Source organism: Phragmites australis, chromosome 7 (genome assembly GCF_958298935.1).
Source record: "Phragmites australis chromosome 7, lpPhrAust1.1, whole genome shotgun sequence".
Classification (NCBI taxonomy): domain Eukaryota; kingdom Viridiplantae; phylum Streptophyta; class Magnoliopsida; order Poales; family Poaceae; genus Phragmites; species Phragmites australis.
The window spans coordinates 31,381,937-31,397,158 of NC_084927.1; the positions used below are offsets into that span (position 1 = coordinate 31,381,937).

At 43.3% G+C, this 15,222-nt stretch overlaps 2 protein-coding genes across 3 annotated transcripts; one reads left to right on the plus strand and one right to left on the minus strand.

Moving 5' to 3' along the window:
* Positions 1-221: 221 nt before the first annotated feature.
* On the plus strand, positions 222-6,958 carry LOC133924739 (acyl-CoA hydrolase 2-like). 2 transcript variants are annotated; one of them, XM_062370421.1, is made up of 17 exons: positions 224-389; positions 465-557; positions 1,109-1,176; positions 1,914-1,995; positions 2,130-2,176; positions 2,300-2,425; positions 2,879-2,956; positions 3,644-3,731; positions 4,206-4,318; positions 5,228-5,290; positions 5,364-5,419; positions 5,718-5,810; positions 6,041-6,097; positions 6,174-6,275; positions 6,381-6,429; positions 6,521-6,589; positions 6,679-6,958. In XM_062370421.1, exons 1-17 carry the CDS (start codon positions 374-376, stop codon positions 6,754-6,756), a joined length of 1,278 nt encoding a protein of 425 aa, XP_062226405.1. In that variant the 5' UTR covers positions 224-373; the 3' UTR covers positions 6,757-6,958. The 2 variants fall into 2 exon arrangements, with proteins under 2 accessions (XP_062226403.1, XP_062226405.1); XM_062370419.1 differs by having other exon boundaries at positions 222-557.
* A 750-nt stretch (positions 6,959-7,708) lies between these two features.
* Positions 7,709-14,812, minus strand: LOC133924740 (uncharacterized). The gene is made up of 2 exons (XM_062370422.1): positions 14,470-14,812; positions 7,709-8,286 (listed from the first exon to the last, which is right to left on the minus strand). Exons 1-2 carry the CDS (start codon positions 14,711-14,713, stop codon positions 8,090-8,092), a joined length of 441 nt encoding a protein of 146 aa, XP_062226406.1. The 5' UTR covers positions 14,714-14,812; the 3' UTR covers positions 7,709-8,089.
* Positions 14,813-15,222: the final 410 nt, after the last annotated feature.

Sequence of the window (15,222 nt, forward strand, 5' to 3'; positions counted from 1 at the left end):
TTTATTCTTTCACCATTCACCAGCAGTTAAGGAAGCCACCCCGTCATAACGCCCACTGACAAGGCGGCCCGTTTCCATCCCCCACAGCCCAGCCCCACACGGCATGCGTACGACACAAACTCAGCACCGGGAATCCCCACCCACCCCCAGCCTGAGACGGGGGTCCCACGCACTCGCATCCGATCCGCACAAGCCACGCGGACAAATTGGAGTGTCCTCTTCCTTCCTCCTCTCCTCCCCCACGAGTTCCACGCCAACCGAGGAGATTTTTTTTTTGTCCGCGTCCCCTCAAGCGTAGCCGCCTCGCTGCCCCGCCCCGGTGCTCCCCGCCTGCCGCGGACACCGCCTCCGCCGATCGCTGCAGCCGCGGCCGATGGACCGCGAAGAAGGTAAAGCAGCGCAGAGCCCGACGAATCTGGGAGCGATTCTGGCTAATCTGGGGACTGGTTGCCATTGGTGTGCAGTGACGGAGTTCCTGGGGCAGGTGCCCCTCCTGCAGTGCCTCCCGGGCTCCTCCATCCGCAGGATCGCCGAGGTCGTCCAGGTGAAGCACTACGGTACGTACCTAGCGCGGCCGCTAGTGTTGCTGTGTGTTGGATACTTGGAACACTAGGTTGATTGGTTGTTTAATCGGTTTTGGTGTTTCAGGCGAATAGACAGCGAATTTTGCTTCGGTTGTGAGTGGTCTGTTTGCTACCGATGCATGCTCTGATGAGTGTTTTCGTAGGAATTCGCTGTGTTCTCGAATTGCGTACCTCATTTTGTTGTAGCTCAGCTTACAACATGTGGTTTGCGGGTGTATATGTGGGCTCTGCTCAGATTACAGCCAAAATCAAGTTGCAAAAGCAAGCAAACACGAAGGAAAGCTCCCACGAAAACAGGATCATGCGTTTCCAATCACGCTCTAGCTAGTTGTGCTAGGATCACATTGCCTTGTAATGTCTAATTGTTTTGCCCTTGGTGTCTGTTCAGTGTATGCGTCATTCTAGAAGGTTCTACTTGTTAAGTAAAATTTTGCATTCATTGAACATGGTGTGGCGTCAACCTGATTTATGGTTTTTTAGATGTGCGCTGATTTATTTTTTGTTCTGATGCTGGTATTTAACAGAATCTGGTGATTATGTGGCTCGCGACGGTGAACCTGTAGATGGCCTTTACATCATATTGGATGGTCAGGTAAACTTTATGCTATTTTCTTTACTTCTGTTGGTTCCTATGCTTGTATCTGAATATATAGGTGGTGTATGAACTGTTAATTAGATGCCAAAGCTAAAGAGATATATGCCCTAACCTTTGTAGTAGTACTTTTACTCCTTATGATTGCCACCCATCTTCAGCATTGATGCTTCATCGAGTCTGCACTGGTGCACACAAACGTTCATAGAAATACTTCTGTGATTCATTGTTGCAACCCATTGTCAGCATCGATGCTAAATTAACTCTGCGTTGGCGCAGATGCGTGTGCTATCGGGGGGGGGGGGGGCATAGAGCCCCTACACAGTGTTATCCTATCAGTAGTCAATTCAAATAACTGGACTGTATCATTTTGGCCTGTCCTTTCTTTCCTGGTTAATTCCTGGTAAATTATAGAGGAACTATCATTTGTTATAACAATGATCATTTGTATTGGTGTTCAGGCGAAAGACTTACACCGGGTTCCATAGTTTCTGGCCAGCTTATAGCCCTGTTCTTCTGTAGCATTTTCCTGCCCCAACTGTATTACACAGTCATGTTGCTATTTTTTCATACTTTTCATTCAGTTATTTTGCTTTCATATTTGTTATCTCCAAGAAGATATGCTACAATTACAAGTACCTTTGCTATCTACCAAAATGGGAGAGGGGACAGAGGCGGATGCTATTCTTAGCAGTAATATTTCTGTTACTTGAACTGACATTCTCATTGTCTTGAAGGCTGAAGTTTCCGCGCCTGCAAACACAGAAGAAGCAAACCGCCCAGACTATGTGCTAAATAAGTATGACTACTTTGGTTATGGTATGACCTTTCCTGTCATGATTGTTTCGATTTAATCTAGTTCTAAGATATTCTGTATCAAAAAAAGATATAAAACAGTTATATTCCATGTATTATTTCCTCTTTAAGTACTGATATTTTGCATTATTCTGTAGGGACCAATAGTTCCGTTCATCAAGTAAATGTTGTCGCACTATCAAAGGTCTTTATTTTTTTACTTGGTGTTTCTTTTAGCTGCAGGAATCCCCTTTTCTAGTGGTACTTGGTTGATGGCTTTTCCAAATGTGTATACCTGTCTCTAGTTTATTTTGGCCATCTATTGCAGCTGACCTGCTTCATATTGCCCAATCAATATGGACATTTGTTACAACCAAAAACAATTTGGAATGCAGAGGAGACACCTGAAAGCCACTCTTTGCTGGAACAAATTTTGCACTTAGAATCAATAGAGGTAAGTCTAAATGTAATACAATGTCTGATATTTTTGTTTTGTTATGGGTATGTAATATGTATAGTGTTACGGTTTGATCATTGTACCCGAATTATTATTCAAATATACTAACACTTAAAACACATATATATAGATGCTAACACCTCATTTTTTTAGCTTTATTCACTCTTTTACCTGCTCCAGTGTGCACCAAGTGGACTTAATACAGACAACGGAAGTATATTATTGTCATTTGAAGACTAAACCTTTTTAGTTTTATATCATCAGGGCCATGTTCTTTGATTTACATTACCTAAACAGAAACAAATATAAGAGCAGATTTGGCAGTTCCAGATTTGAATGATTGCATTTCCTGATTTACAAATCAAAAGGACATGGCAAACATGGTATCGTGATATTTTGCAGTGAAGTCCCCTGTCTTGCTTACCACAATTCTTGTCTCTGTTTTTTTAGGTCGATATCTTCCGTGGGTTTACTTTGCCAGAAGCTCCGACTTTTAGGCAAGTTTTTGGAGGACAATTCATTGGACAGGCACTTTTCTACCACCCTCTTTTACTTTCTGCCATTTAAATCTTACAACTATGTGTATTTGACCACTTCCTTTTCCCAGTCAGATGCCTTATTCGATCTTTTACCTTCAAGTAGAAATTTGTAAATCACTGAGTAAATGGTAAAAAGAAAACTTCTTTAAATATGCTCCCTCTACTTTCGAACATGTGGGTTGCATGTAAGAGCATCTCCATGAAACAAATAATTCAGTAACAGATATAAAGCTTTTGTTTTAATAATCTAGTCATTGTCAACTTTCTTCCAGACATTCTATGCTGCTTTATTGTTGGTCTTCTTTATCATATGACACTTTTCTTGCATGATTTGTTCACCTGATAGATATCTCAGTATCAACTGTGTTGCCAAGTAGCTTAGGATGACAATGAGCTATAAAAATTTAATGCATAGGTTTATTTGAATACCCGTAGGTATTCACTTGAATTCAGAATAAGGTCCAGTTGAAGTCCTATATGCCAGCTCCATTACTGTGGACCATTGTTTTCTTTTGTATAAATGTAGGAATTTATTTGAAATTAGAATAAGCGGAGTATGAATTAATCTTTCTGTTTGTTAGTGTTAACTATATGTTTCTTTTTAGTACAAGGCTGGGAATCCTTGTCAAAGGTTTTCAGCATGTCTTAACCACTTATCTTTTTTATCCACATGCAGGCACTAGCAGCAGCATCCAAGACTGTTGATTGTCTAAAAATGGTGCATAGTTTGCATGCGATTTTTCTTGTCGCTGGAGACAATAACTGTAAGATTGTTTAAACCTATGTGCTCTTTTGTCAACATTAAGTTGGCCATCTAAATGTAATTTGAAAACCATTGATCTAACAGTTCATAAAGACACGGTATAAGTATAAGCTTTTAGTTTGGGCTTCTGTTTATTATTCTTATTAGTTTCATGCAAGTCATGATCAATTAAATAACAGTCAGTATATACAGTATATACTCTTGCAATTTTTCCATAAGTCTGACACCCATATGTCCTATCTCCAGTGTTACCTAGACGCCCATGTCAGATTCTGAGTTGTATTTCGTGTGTCCAAATTTTCTTTGCCGAAAAGGGCACCCGAATCCGAGTCAGATTCTGGCAGCTGTGTCCGTGTCCAATTAACACTGCTTATCTCTGGCTTCTTAGTAAGCTGGGGATCATTAATGCACCTTCCTTTTATCCAACAAAGAAGTTTGATGATCATGTTTGTCTTTGATTTCACCTCTGGTGTAGTGCCAATAATATATCAAGTTCATCGGGCGCGTGATGGATCCAGCTTTGCCACCAGAAATGTGGAGGCAAAGCAGAAAGGCCTAGTTATATTCACTTTGATTGCTTCTTTTCAGGTGCGTATCCTTGTGGTGCTTATACCTCTGTGACAATTTTACTGGAATATTCTATTGTTTAGGCTTGAATTACTGTTCACGCGCGGTACTGTAGCACGGGAATAGATTGGTGAGATCAGATTAGTTAGATTGGTTTGTAAGCTTGAATCAGATTCAGTTAGAGATATGTTAATTTAAATCAAATAAGAGTTAAAGATAAGTTAGAGTTGGATTTGAATTAGAACTTTGTAGGCCGCCTATATATACACGGCGCCAGCCGTGATTAAGGAGGCAATCAAGCAAGAGAAATCAATCTAGTTCACAATTCCCTTCTCCTATGTCTTCTATAGTTCTATGTTCGCAATCTATAGTTCAATCCCTCCTCTAGTGGCTAACGCCTCCTGGCTATCCTCCTGGCGGATGTTTACGCTAACACATGTACCTTGTTCATGTTGAGAATCTGTTACATAGTAGATTAAATGACAGTTTGAACCTTGTACCTCCCAAAACATTGCATCACGTCACTGTGACTTTTGTTTATTTTAAACGGTATTGTTGGTCCAAACTGTTATCAGATGTAACATAAAATGCAATTCAAGGAGAACATGAACAGTTGGAAAGAAAAATGAATCCTTGTAGCCCTAGCACAGAAGAGTATTATGCAACCACATAACCATACCATACTAAAATCTAAGTACTTTAAACCCATAACTTTTATGGTTCTCATCAGCCCAATCGATATCCTTAGTCTCTAACTTGATTAGTATATTTATTTATGGTCCGTGAATAAATTTGTTTTGTGGTGCAACTGCAAGAAATGATACCGCTAGTTTGAGATATTTGGGAACTGCGAAGGCTAGTCTCATGAAATCAGTCAGCCTGCAGAAGCAAAATGGGGTCTTACTATATGTTCAATTGATTCTATTGCAGAAGGAAGAACTGGGATTTGAGCATCAGGCTGCAATCATGCCTGATGTTCCTCCTCCAGAACAGGCAAGGATATTTCTCTCTTTCCTTTAATATCTTTGGAAGAAAGAACAGACAACTAATAAGCAATCCAATGCAGCTCCCGAATATGGAAGAGATACGAGAAAGACGTCTTACTGATCCACGCTTCCCAATGTAATTTTTCTGACTTCCTAGCATATCTTTTGATAGTTAGCTATATTAATGTTGATCTCAGTTTATTCATAAATTTAACCATCAAAATTATCGCCTTGAGAAGCTAATTCCTTTGTGCCGTTAAAAAGCATGATTGTTGATAAGCATCATTTTGCAACTGGATCTACCTTTCTGTTAATGCAATAAGTTGGATATCACATAGAATATCAAATATTCTTTTTTAAGCAAGTTTCAATATTGTTCATCTCTTTTTATTACTTGTTGTGTGGCGAAGTCTTGACTGTTTAGTCATATGCAGGCAATATAGGAACTTAGCAGCCAAAAAAAAGTTCATGCCCTGGCCCATAGAAATGAGATTCTGTGAAGATTCAGCATCTCAACATAGACCAAGGTATCTAGATACTGTCTTTTTCCCTCAGCGCAGCCCATTCACATTGTTGTTTTACATGTTATTTTATGTTGGCCTAACTTTGGCAAGTTCGCCATGAAATTTCTATGTGGACCTTAAGAATTGTTACTCCTGAAATTCAGTATAGATCCTAATTCACCACAGCATGATTTTTCCTATTGCATATTACTAGTATAGTTATGATTCAGTGATGCCTCTGATTCCTTTTTCAGCCTAAACTATTGGTTTAGAGCAAGAGGAAAACTATCAGATGATCAAGCTCTGCATAGGTTTGTCATTTGATCACTGTACTCCATCGCTCATGTATTTATGTACCGGGCATAATGTTATTCTGCGGTGCCACAGATGTGTTGTAGCATATGCTTCGGATCTACTATATTCTGGTGTCAGCCTGAATCCTCATCGGCAGAAGGGTTTGAAGACGTACTCACTCAGTCTCGATCACTCGTACGTTCCAATAACCTTCAATCAATATTGTGGTTTTTATTCACCACATGCGTCCATTCAGCAAATTCTTGTTTGCTCTTACCGTTGCATGTCACTTCTCTGCAGGATTTGGTTCCACAAGTCTGTGAAGGCTGATGACTGGTTGCTGTATGTGGTAAGCGGTTGTGCATCTCTTAATCGATACAGATACAAAATAAGCTTTCCGTGTGAGATACTGAGGATCATGTCGTGTTCCATGAGCACAGATCGAGAGCCCATCTGCGCACGGTGGCCGGGGTTTCGTTACTGGACGCATGTTCAATCGGCAGGGAGAGGTATGCACTTGCTGCTTTGTCAGAGCTTCGACTCTGCTACTGCACCTGTTGTGACCGAAATGATTGCGATCCTCTTCTTGAATGCTCAGCTTGTCATGTCGCTGACCCAAGAGGCGCTGATTAGGAAGGAGAAGACACGAGGACCAAACCCGAGGCCGAAGCTTTGAGAGGTGCAGAAGAGTTTAGCTATTTACGTACGCGCAGCGCCAAAATGTAAAATAATCTGGCGGTATATAGAAGGAAAAGGTGACATCAATTGTTGTGAGCAGGATGATTTTGTAACTTAAGATGCGAACATGCCTACTGGAATATGAATTGGGGTTGGGAAAATAAGCAAGAAACTGGCATCCCGTCCAGTCTTTCAACTCACATCATGACATTTGCGTGCTACAACTTAGTGCTTGTTTGTTTCCCTTGCGGATTGTGATAATCTGGACTTTAGATTGTGGATTGTAGAAGCTACTTTGAGGTAGATTGTGCCACAATCTAGGTTTAGATTGTTGCAATCTGTTTCCGAAATTTGTGCATTTATTTGTATAATCATATTGTAGAGCACAATCTAGAATCTGAAATAAACAGTCCTTAGAGCTTAGGCTTCTTTGCGGCGGCAGGTTTGGTGTTTGCACCTTCTTTCTGGAGTATAGGTATGTGGTATGGGGGGGGGGGGGGGAGGGGGGAGGAAATTGGTTGTGCAATGCTCAGAAGATGTGCCTGCGAATCAGAATTCACAATACGAAAGACATTGGTTTAGTTGCAATGCTTTAGAATTTAGAAATTCTGTTTGTTTGGGTTTCTGTTTCTCAGAAGCTAGAACAGGCTGTTTTTGTTGATTTCTAAATGTGGTTTCTAAAAAATAAAAATAGTCTTTACTATTATAAAAACCAAAAACAATCTTTTATTGGTTTTTACCAGCAACGTAACAGATTTCTAAAGAAGCAACAGCTTATAAAAACCCAAACACACAGGGTCTTAATGCCTTTCGGATTGTTAAGCTCTTACTATATGCTGTTTTTGGCACTTGCCACAGCACTTCTAAATTCTGATTCACAAAGTTAACGTCAGTGGCCATACAATGCACCTCGAATAAATACAATGTACATGCAGTACGCCTTGGAACAAATACACAAACGAGACCAATATAATTGTACTTTTCCTGTCATCTACCAGCAATTCAATCTTAATGCAGAAAACGCAACGAGTCTCTTACTGAATCGATCTTTCTGCTCCAGTTGCAACTTGCAAGTAGCTTCCTGTGAATGGCACTGCTATGATATTTCACGCGACACAATGGTCAGTGCCAAAACTACAGAACTCACATCCAACAACGCAGTGCTTTCTGGCTAAATACACCTAGAAAACATATTACATCCAACATCTAATTATGGATATCTTGTCAGTAATCAATCTCAGCTAAATACTGACAAGACAGTATTCAACGGTACAAATGGCAAGCTGATTAAGGAGTGACCACACACAGTCGCATGCATAATATGTCAGACTCTACCGTTTTCTTTGGAAAGCAGGATGTATATTCAAATTCAAATTCTCCAACTTCTCACACCGCGCAACGGATTCATTCACACCCTCAAGTACCTTTGGCAAAGCAGTAATATTAGCCTCGATCTTGGATTTGAGGATCTTCAGTTTTTCAAGCTTCTCTTGGTCATCCTCAGCAATTGATGTTTCCGTTGGAACTTCTGCAGTATCCATAGAGGTATCAGACATTATTTAATTATTAACAGAATTTTGTAAATATCGCTTTGAAGTAATTGAGTTTGGCAAGAGGAGACAAATGTTTTGTCATAATGAACTGAAATGATGCAAGGCTAGTTGATTATGCAGAGAAAAAAAATGGGGATAAGCAACACCCACTTTGCTAGGTTCGACGTTAAAGAAAGAAAAACAAATATGGGATTGGGATATAGGGTGCGATAATCCTAACCCTCAAAAGGAAACGATGGAGGGCTAGGATTAGCCCGCCCCCTATGCCTTATTCTAATCCCCTATCCCTAAATCCAATTAAGCCGCTAAGCAAATAATGCTAAAATTTACTTACCAAATTTCCAAGTAAGTTTAAACTACAATATAACAAATCAAAGCACATCGAGCTTGCTTGCATCGCTTCTGGGAATCATGCGTCAGTTTGCAAGTAATAGGTTTTACTATGATTTTTGTGAAATTAAATCTTTGTGCGCACGGCGAACCGTACAGCAAATTGTACAACAACATATGTAAAAGAATGTGGGCATGTGTCAGGTACTTGAACTAAGTATGGCTCGTTATACTAAGAAGATAAACATTCAGAAACAGCAAATATTGTCTCAAGGCAGTGGAAAGTGGTGGTTACCATTTAACAGCTGAGCCCCATACAAAAAGAGAGTATATTTGCAACTCAATAGAGTGGGCTTCTCACATTTTCCACTCAAAACAATGTATTGGATTATTTGCCAGTCAAAGACTGGCACTTCGCAAAATTGCCATTTTAACCACTTTTTAATCTTTTTACTCCTTTTCCCCTCCCAGTCATCTGAACTGCCCAAAATACTCCTCCCTGATCTGTTCTAGCCTGACGCACCGCACCCGTTCCAGGCCATCTCCTCCCTGCTCTGTTTCACCTCTCCCGACCCAGGCGAGTGGGAGGCGACTCAACAGCGGCAGCGGCCAGGGCTGGTCCGGCAGAGGTGAGCCCCTCCCAGCTGTGCTTCGGAACTGGTAAACTATCCTGTCCTCAAGCAGTAAGGATGAGAGGCACTTATTTAATTGTTCTCTCTTTTAATTTTTCTTTCTCCCTCCCTGCTATTTCAGTAGTAATTGTTTTTTCTCTTTCAAGCAAGCAACTAGCACTACCAGGGCCGGTCCTGAGATTTCAGTGGCCCGGGGCGGAACTAAAAATAGAACCCTATTGAACATAAATATTAAAATATTTATATATCAATTGTAATGACAATATTTTGGCTAGAGTCCGTGAGCATTTACGATGAGCTTGAACAACTTAACATGCGTCCATTACGATAAGCTGGAACGACTTGGAACACAGATATATTCCAGGTTGTTCCAGCTAACGATCAGATGTATTCCAGGTCATTCCAGCTTATCGTAAATGCTTGCGGAACAAAATTATCGTAAATGCTCGCGAGAACAAAATTGTGAAAGATCGGAGTACACGTACGTATGCTTGCGTTAATACATACTAGCTAGGTAGAGATACTCACTCGATCAGCTGTATTTGCATGTCTATATATAACTTGCTACGTATAGCTCTAACTACTCACATGTACATACAGCAGGTAGCTTGCAGCCACATTATGGTTTTAGAGCTATCTGCTCATAGGTGCCAGCACCACAGTAGGCAGCTGCTTACTGCTAAACGGCTAGGTTCAACTACAGGTGGTCGACCGGCTGCGTGCTTCTCTGATTCATAGCGTGAACGATTGGGTTTTGTGACGGCGATGATTGGGCGCACACGGGAGCCACCCCTGTACCGTGCAACGGAGCCGAACCCATCGATCGCCAGAGCGAGCAAAGACTTTTTCATATTTCAAACGTGCAATCTCAGCAAGGGTCGGATCCATTTAAGGTGGAGTAGAAACTATAAAGGAGAAAAAACAGGGACGAAAACTCATATGGCAATGGTTGACGCCTGTCCTCGATCGAAGCTACGGGCATATGGAACGTCTTGGAGTCGTGGTTCCACAGAACGCAGAAAACTAGACTGACTGGACAGAAGAAAATACGAAATAGGTAAACCGCCAAATAGACTAGGCATGCAAGCAAGTCACTTGATTTTTTATAGACCGAAGGAACCATATCACATACGTCCTATTATACGGACTATTAGGCCTACCTACTATTTTAATCTAATTCTATATGTTATCTTACGGATTGTTAAATATATATACACAGGTACATGAAAAGTGGCCTTTCGATTTTGAAGGCCCGGGGCGGCCGCCCCGCTCGACCCACCTCAGGGCCGGGACTAAGCACTACTGATGGGGTGTGCACCTTCACAAGACACAGACACTACTTCATCTCCAATAAGGGTGAGAGGCACTTCATCTTAAACAAGGGTGAGAGGAACTTCATCTCCAAGAAAAGAGGGGCCATGCAAGAAAGAAGAACTAAGATGCGATATGGATCACTTATTTTGTGTTATGGGTTGTGAACTACTAAATTGCCTGAGATGTGAACTCATGTATGTGTATGAGATGTGAACTCAATTTTTTTGTCTGAGTTATGAACTCATGTATGTCTACAACAACTTGTTAGGATGTTGGACTAATTGACTGTATGCTATTGGTAAAGTCCCAATTTCACTATTTGCCATCAACAAAATCCGGTTTCACTCCATACCATTAAACTTCAAGATTCTTCACTCCATGTCATCACCATTACTTGACCTCCATTTGGTCACACAATAAGTCCATAAACCTCTATTATCTAGGCAAGCTGATGGATGTGATCTTGGCGACAGACTCGTAGAGGCCCTGCCAAGACTCATGGAGACATGTTTCACAACGACAGTCTCGCCGGAGCCCGAAAGTACGCCGTTGTACACCTTGTTGAACCTGCCGGTGCCGAGGAGCTCGCACTCACGGAAGCCCCACGTCGCGTGCCAGAGCTCGACGTAATTGAACTGGTGACACCCACGCCGCCAGTGCCGAAGCTCCAGCCCATGAGTGCAAGCTCGCGAGGAGCCCTGTGGGCGCGAAGATGCCAATGTACATTTGCTCTCGGAAGTCCCCGAACAGGTCGACGTAGATCCCGTCATCTTGTACCTCGTCCCCTATGAGTGCATGTGGCTTGTGTCGCAGAGCCACATCCCGCTTGGATCCACCACCATCAGGCCTCCTCACGTTGCGCGATGTCGCCCTGCCCTACTCACCGTCGCAGGCCACTCCTCGTCGCCATGGGCCTTGTCATGCCCTCCTCACCACGCTGAGAGTAGCATGGGTTTGGGGAGAGAGAGCATGGGTTGCGAAGACCACGAGTCAGTGGGGTTAGGGAACAAGCAAGGAGATGTGTTTTGGACTGAGGGCAATCTAGTCATTTTTAAAATATCCGACGTGCTAAACGGTGTGATCCCAACGATAGCTTCACAACAACGGTAAGGAGTAAACGAATTTTGGATTGCCAATGGTATGAAGCGAAACTGGACTTTGTCAATGGCGAATGATGAATTGAGGTGTTTGTCAATGGCATGTAGTCAATTTGCTCCAAGATGTTATGTCTTCACTACAAATGGAGGAGAAGTGAATTCATTTGAACTTCATCATGTGCTTATACCAAATTGTTTTGTGGACCATTCATCATTTGTATCATCCAATCTGTGATCATCATGTGCAACAAACAATAAGATTTTACATGGAAAGAGGGAGGTGGTGAGGACTGGAGCGATGCGGGCTGGCCTGTGTTAGGAATAGCAATTTGTATTCAATAGTAGTCTCTAGAGGCAATATATAGAGAGTATATGAGGGAGTACGGGATAAGAACTCTAGTAACCTATATGTAAGGGATAAGGAACTCTAGTAACCTATATGTAAGGGATAAGGATTCTATATTCCTAACCCCCTTCCCCCCCCCCCCCCCCCCTTCCAAATGCAAGGTATGCAATAGCGTTGCATTTGAAAGAGATGACACTAAGTAATAAACTTAGACTAATACATCCAAAAACTGTCTCTTCAAAGCCATCATGAGTGGAGCCTTGGTAATCCTATCGAATCAAAACCGAAGAAGTGCAAAACGGAGCACAAAAGTAGAGTCGTGATGATAACAACAAAATAATGTTTTTGGTCAAGAATCGCAACAAAAAGACGATGAGTAGCAAGACAACAAAAGAAGTTATCGCTAAAGCTACGGAAAGACCTAGATGGCACAACTGCATGAATAACGACGGGAAAGGATTAGCCAAAAAAAGACGAATATTTAGCTAACCATAAAAGAAATCGACTAATTGACGAAGGAATATGTTGACTTACATGGCATAGACAAACTCAATGAGAGACTACAACTTGAATGAGGACGCAACGGGATTGCAAAGACTTTAATACGAGACTACGACACTGGAGTAGCTGACAGAGTGGGATACTACCAGGTACTAGCAAAGGAGACAAAAGCTGCGCAGAGATGCACCAGTAGCACAAACCTGGCACAACAGCAACACCACACAGCAACTAGCACAACAGCAGCAGCGGGAGCAATACCAAAGTGCGCAGCAACAGGACCAAATAGCACCTGTAACCATGGAATATATTGGCAAGCTTGACACCATAGCCGTTCCTCATGATGGTGAGCATGGAAGCTTATATTGTCAAGCCGAAGATGGCATAGAGATCAGTGACTCTAGGCCAAGAGATAAAACTCATAGACCTTAGATTCTGTAGGCCAACAACATTAGCCATCACACGTGCGGCATCCGCTTTCGGTCGACAAGCCACTTGTGGAGGTGACTAAAGGCGATGTCAATGGGGAGGGAGGCACACCGCGGTAGGAGGGCGGGGCAGAGCGCGAGATCGGCGAAGCGGCGACAATAGACCTGCAAGAGACCGAACGGTGGCTGCCAGGAATTCGGCGCACGACCGGAAGCGCACAGATGCAATGCGCGGGGGGTATCCAACGAGCCTAAAGATGGCAACAACGAGCCAGGTAGCCCACCCGAAGGGCTACTTCCTTCCACGTGCGACGTCAAAGGCGAGGCAACCTAGGGAAGAGCAGCAACAGCCGAATCTGGAGGGGAATAGTCCGTGAAGGGGCGGCGGCGACCGGATCTGGAGGAGAGAAGCCTAGGGAAGGACGACGGGCGGGGGATCCAAAGGGAAGCAGCCCGAACGGTCGCACGAGCCGGCAGCGTGGCTTCTCTTGACGGCTCGTAGAGTTGGCTCTTTATCAGGCTAAGTGCGGAAGCACCAGCGGCAACACGACGACCAACGAATCCAGCTAGTTAGAAGCGCGGGCGGCGGACAAGGACAGAGTGGAGCAACAGGAGAAGACCAGCCAACCGGCTAGAGAGAGACAATGGTGACGGGTGGACTAGATCGGGATTAGGGTGCGTAAAAATTACAACGCGTAAGGAAAAAACCCTAACCCTAATTTTGGCTCTAGATACCATGTTAAGAATAGCAACTTGTATACAATAGTAGCTTGCGGGAGCAATATATACAGAGAGTACATAAGGAAGTAAAGGATAAGAATTCTAGGAACCTATACATAAGGGATAAAGACTCTATATTCCTAGTAGCCTGAATGGATGCGGTGCAGCCAGCTAGGGGCAGTTTGGGCAGTTCAGATGGCCTGTGAGGGGAAATGCAGCCGGAAGGACTAAAAAATGGCCAAAATGGAAAATTTGCAATGTGACAATCTTTTGGGTGGCAAATAATCCAATACATTGTTTTGAGTGGCAAATGTGAGAAGCCCACTCTTTTGTGTGACAAATATACAAATTTCTCATACAAAAATTCCCTAGACTATATCCCTAGGTAAACCATTGATTCCTCTTAATGTAGGTCAACAGTTCAGAATATACGCCAAAGGAAAAGGCCTGAACTTTCCCCCATCCTCCCCCAACTCAAATCAAGCAAACACTGCATGGCCTTGCGTATCCACAATTAATCCCCAGAGAAACCACAATAAGGGAGCATTTCCCCACATATACCTCGAGAACAAGCTTATTGACGCACCAATTACAATAACCCCACGCAAGGGGGCGGACCAGTCCAAAACCCTAGTACTGCGGAGGGGGTTGAGCCGAGTTGGTTCCTAGAGCCCCCTCCCACGCAGGCGACCCGGGTTCGAGCCCCGGCGCTGGCACTGGAAGGGGCCTCTGTTCCCCTTTCATTTGAAAAAAAAAAACCCTAGTACTAGAGCAGGGCAGGAAGGGGGCATACCCAGGCGGGCGGGCGGGCGAAGCGCGGCGAGGTGGGAGGCGGCGGCGTCGAGGAGGCGGGTAGCGGTGCCGCGGCGGTGCTCGAGGATGCGGCGGTCCAGATCCGCCAACTCCTTCTCCAGCTCCTCTACCTCCTCCTCAGCCTCCGCCTCAGCCTCTAAGGCGGCGGAGGGGGCCGGGGCCTTGCGCTTGCGGCGGTTGGGCGAGGCACCAGCTTGACCTAGCGCGAGCGAGCCGCCCGCCATGGAGAGTGTGGGAGCGCGCGGGGTCGAGACGAGTGGAGAGAGGCCGGATGGAGGCACGGGCCGAGACGGGCGGAGCGGACGCAGAGGGCGAGAGCGGAGGGAAATTTTATACGAATCTGTTATATGAAAAATTATTTCTCCACGTGCCTATTTTCTCTTTTATTCTAGTTATTGGATTATAAGATTGAAGATATAGATAAATTCTCCTAAAAATATTTTTAGATAGAAAACTACAGACCCCATTTAACTTTGGGGCTTAGGAGCCGTGGGCCCGTATGGAAGTAGGTTCGTTCGGCTGTTGGGTCGTATAACAAGTCAAACAGGCTCGACCTCCGATTTTTTTTATTTTGAAAATCAAAAAATTGTAAACTAGATGTTTGTTTGAAAGAATTATAAAAATAGCTTCTGTTATTCATTGAAACGATATATATCGTCATTCCAACAGACAATGGGTTTAAAAATAAACATGTTAAAAAATAAAAAAACACTTGCGATTATTGCTCTTAAAA

Coding starts and splice junctions, on each gene's coding strand:
- LOC133924739 (XM_062370419.1), top strand. CDS start 374: ATGGACCGCGAAGAAGGTAAAGCAGCGCAGAGCCCGACGAATCTGGGA. Junction 5,811..6,040: donor GCATCTCAACATAGACCAAG/GTATCTAGATAC, acceptor TTCCTTTTTCAG/CCTAAACTATTGGTTTAGAG. Junction 6,590..6,678: donor TGTTCAATCGGCAGGGAGAG/GTATGCACTTGC, acceptor TTGAATGCTCAG/CTTGTCATGTCGCTGACCCA.
- LOC133924740 (XM_062370422.1), bottom strand. CDS start 14,713: ATGGCGGGCGGCTCGCTCGCGCTAGGTCAAGCTGGTGCCTCGCCCAAC. Junction 8,287..14,469: donor TCGCCCGCCCGCCCGCCTGG/GTATGCCCCCTT, acceptor TGGATACTGCAG/AAGTTCCAACGGAAACATCA.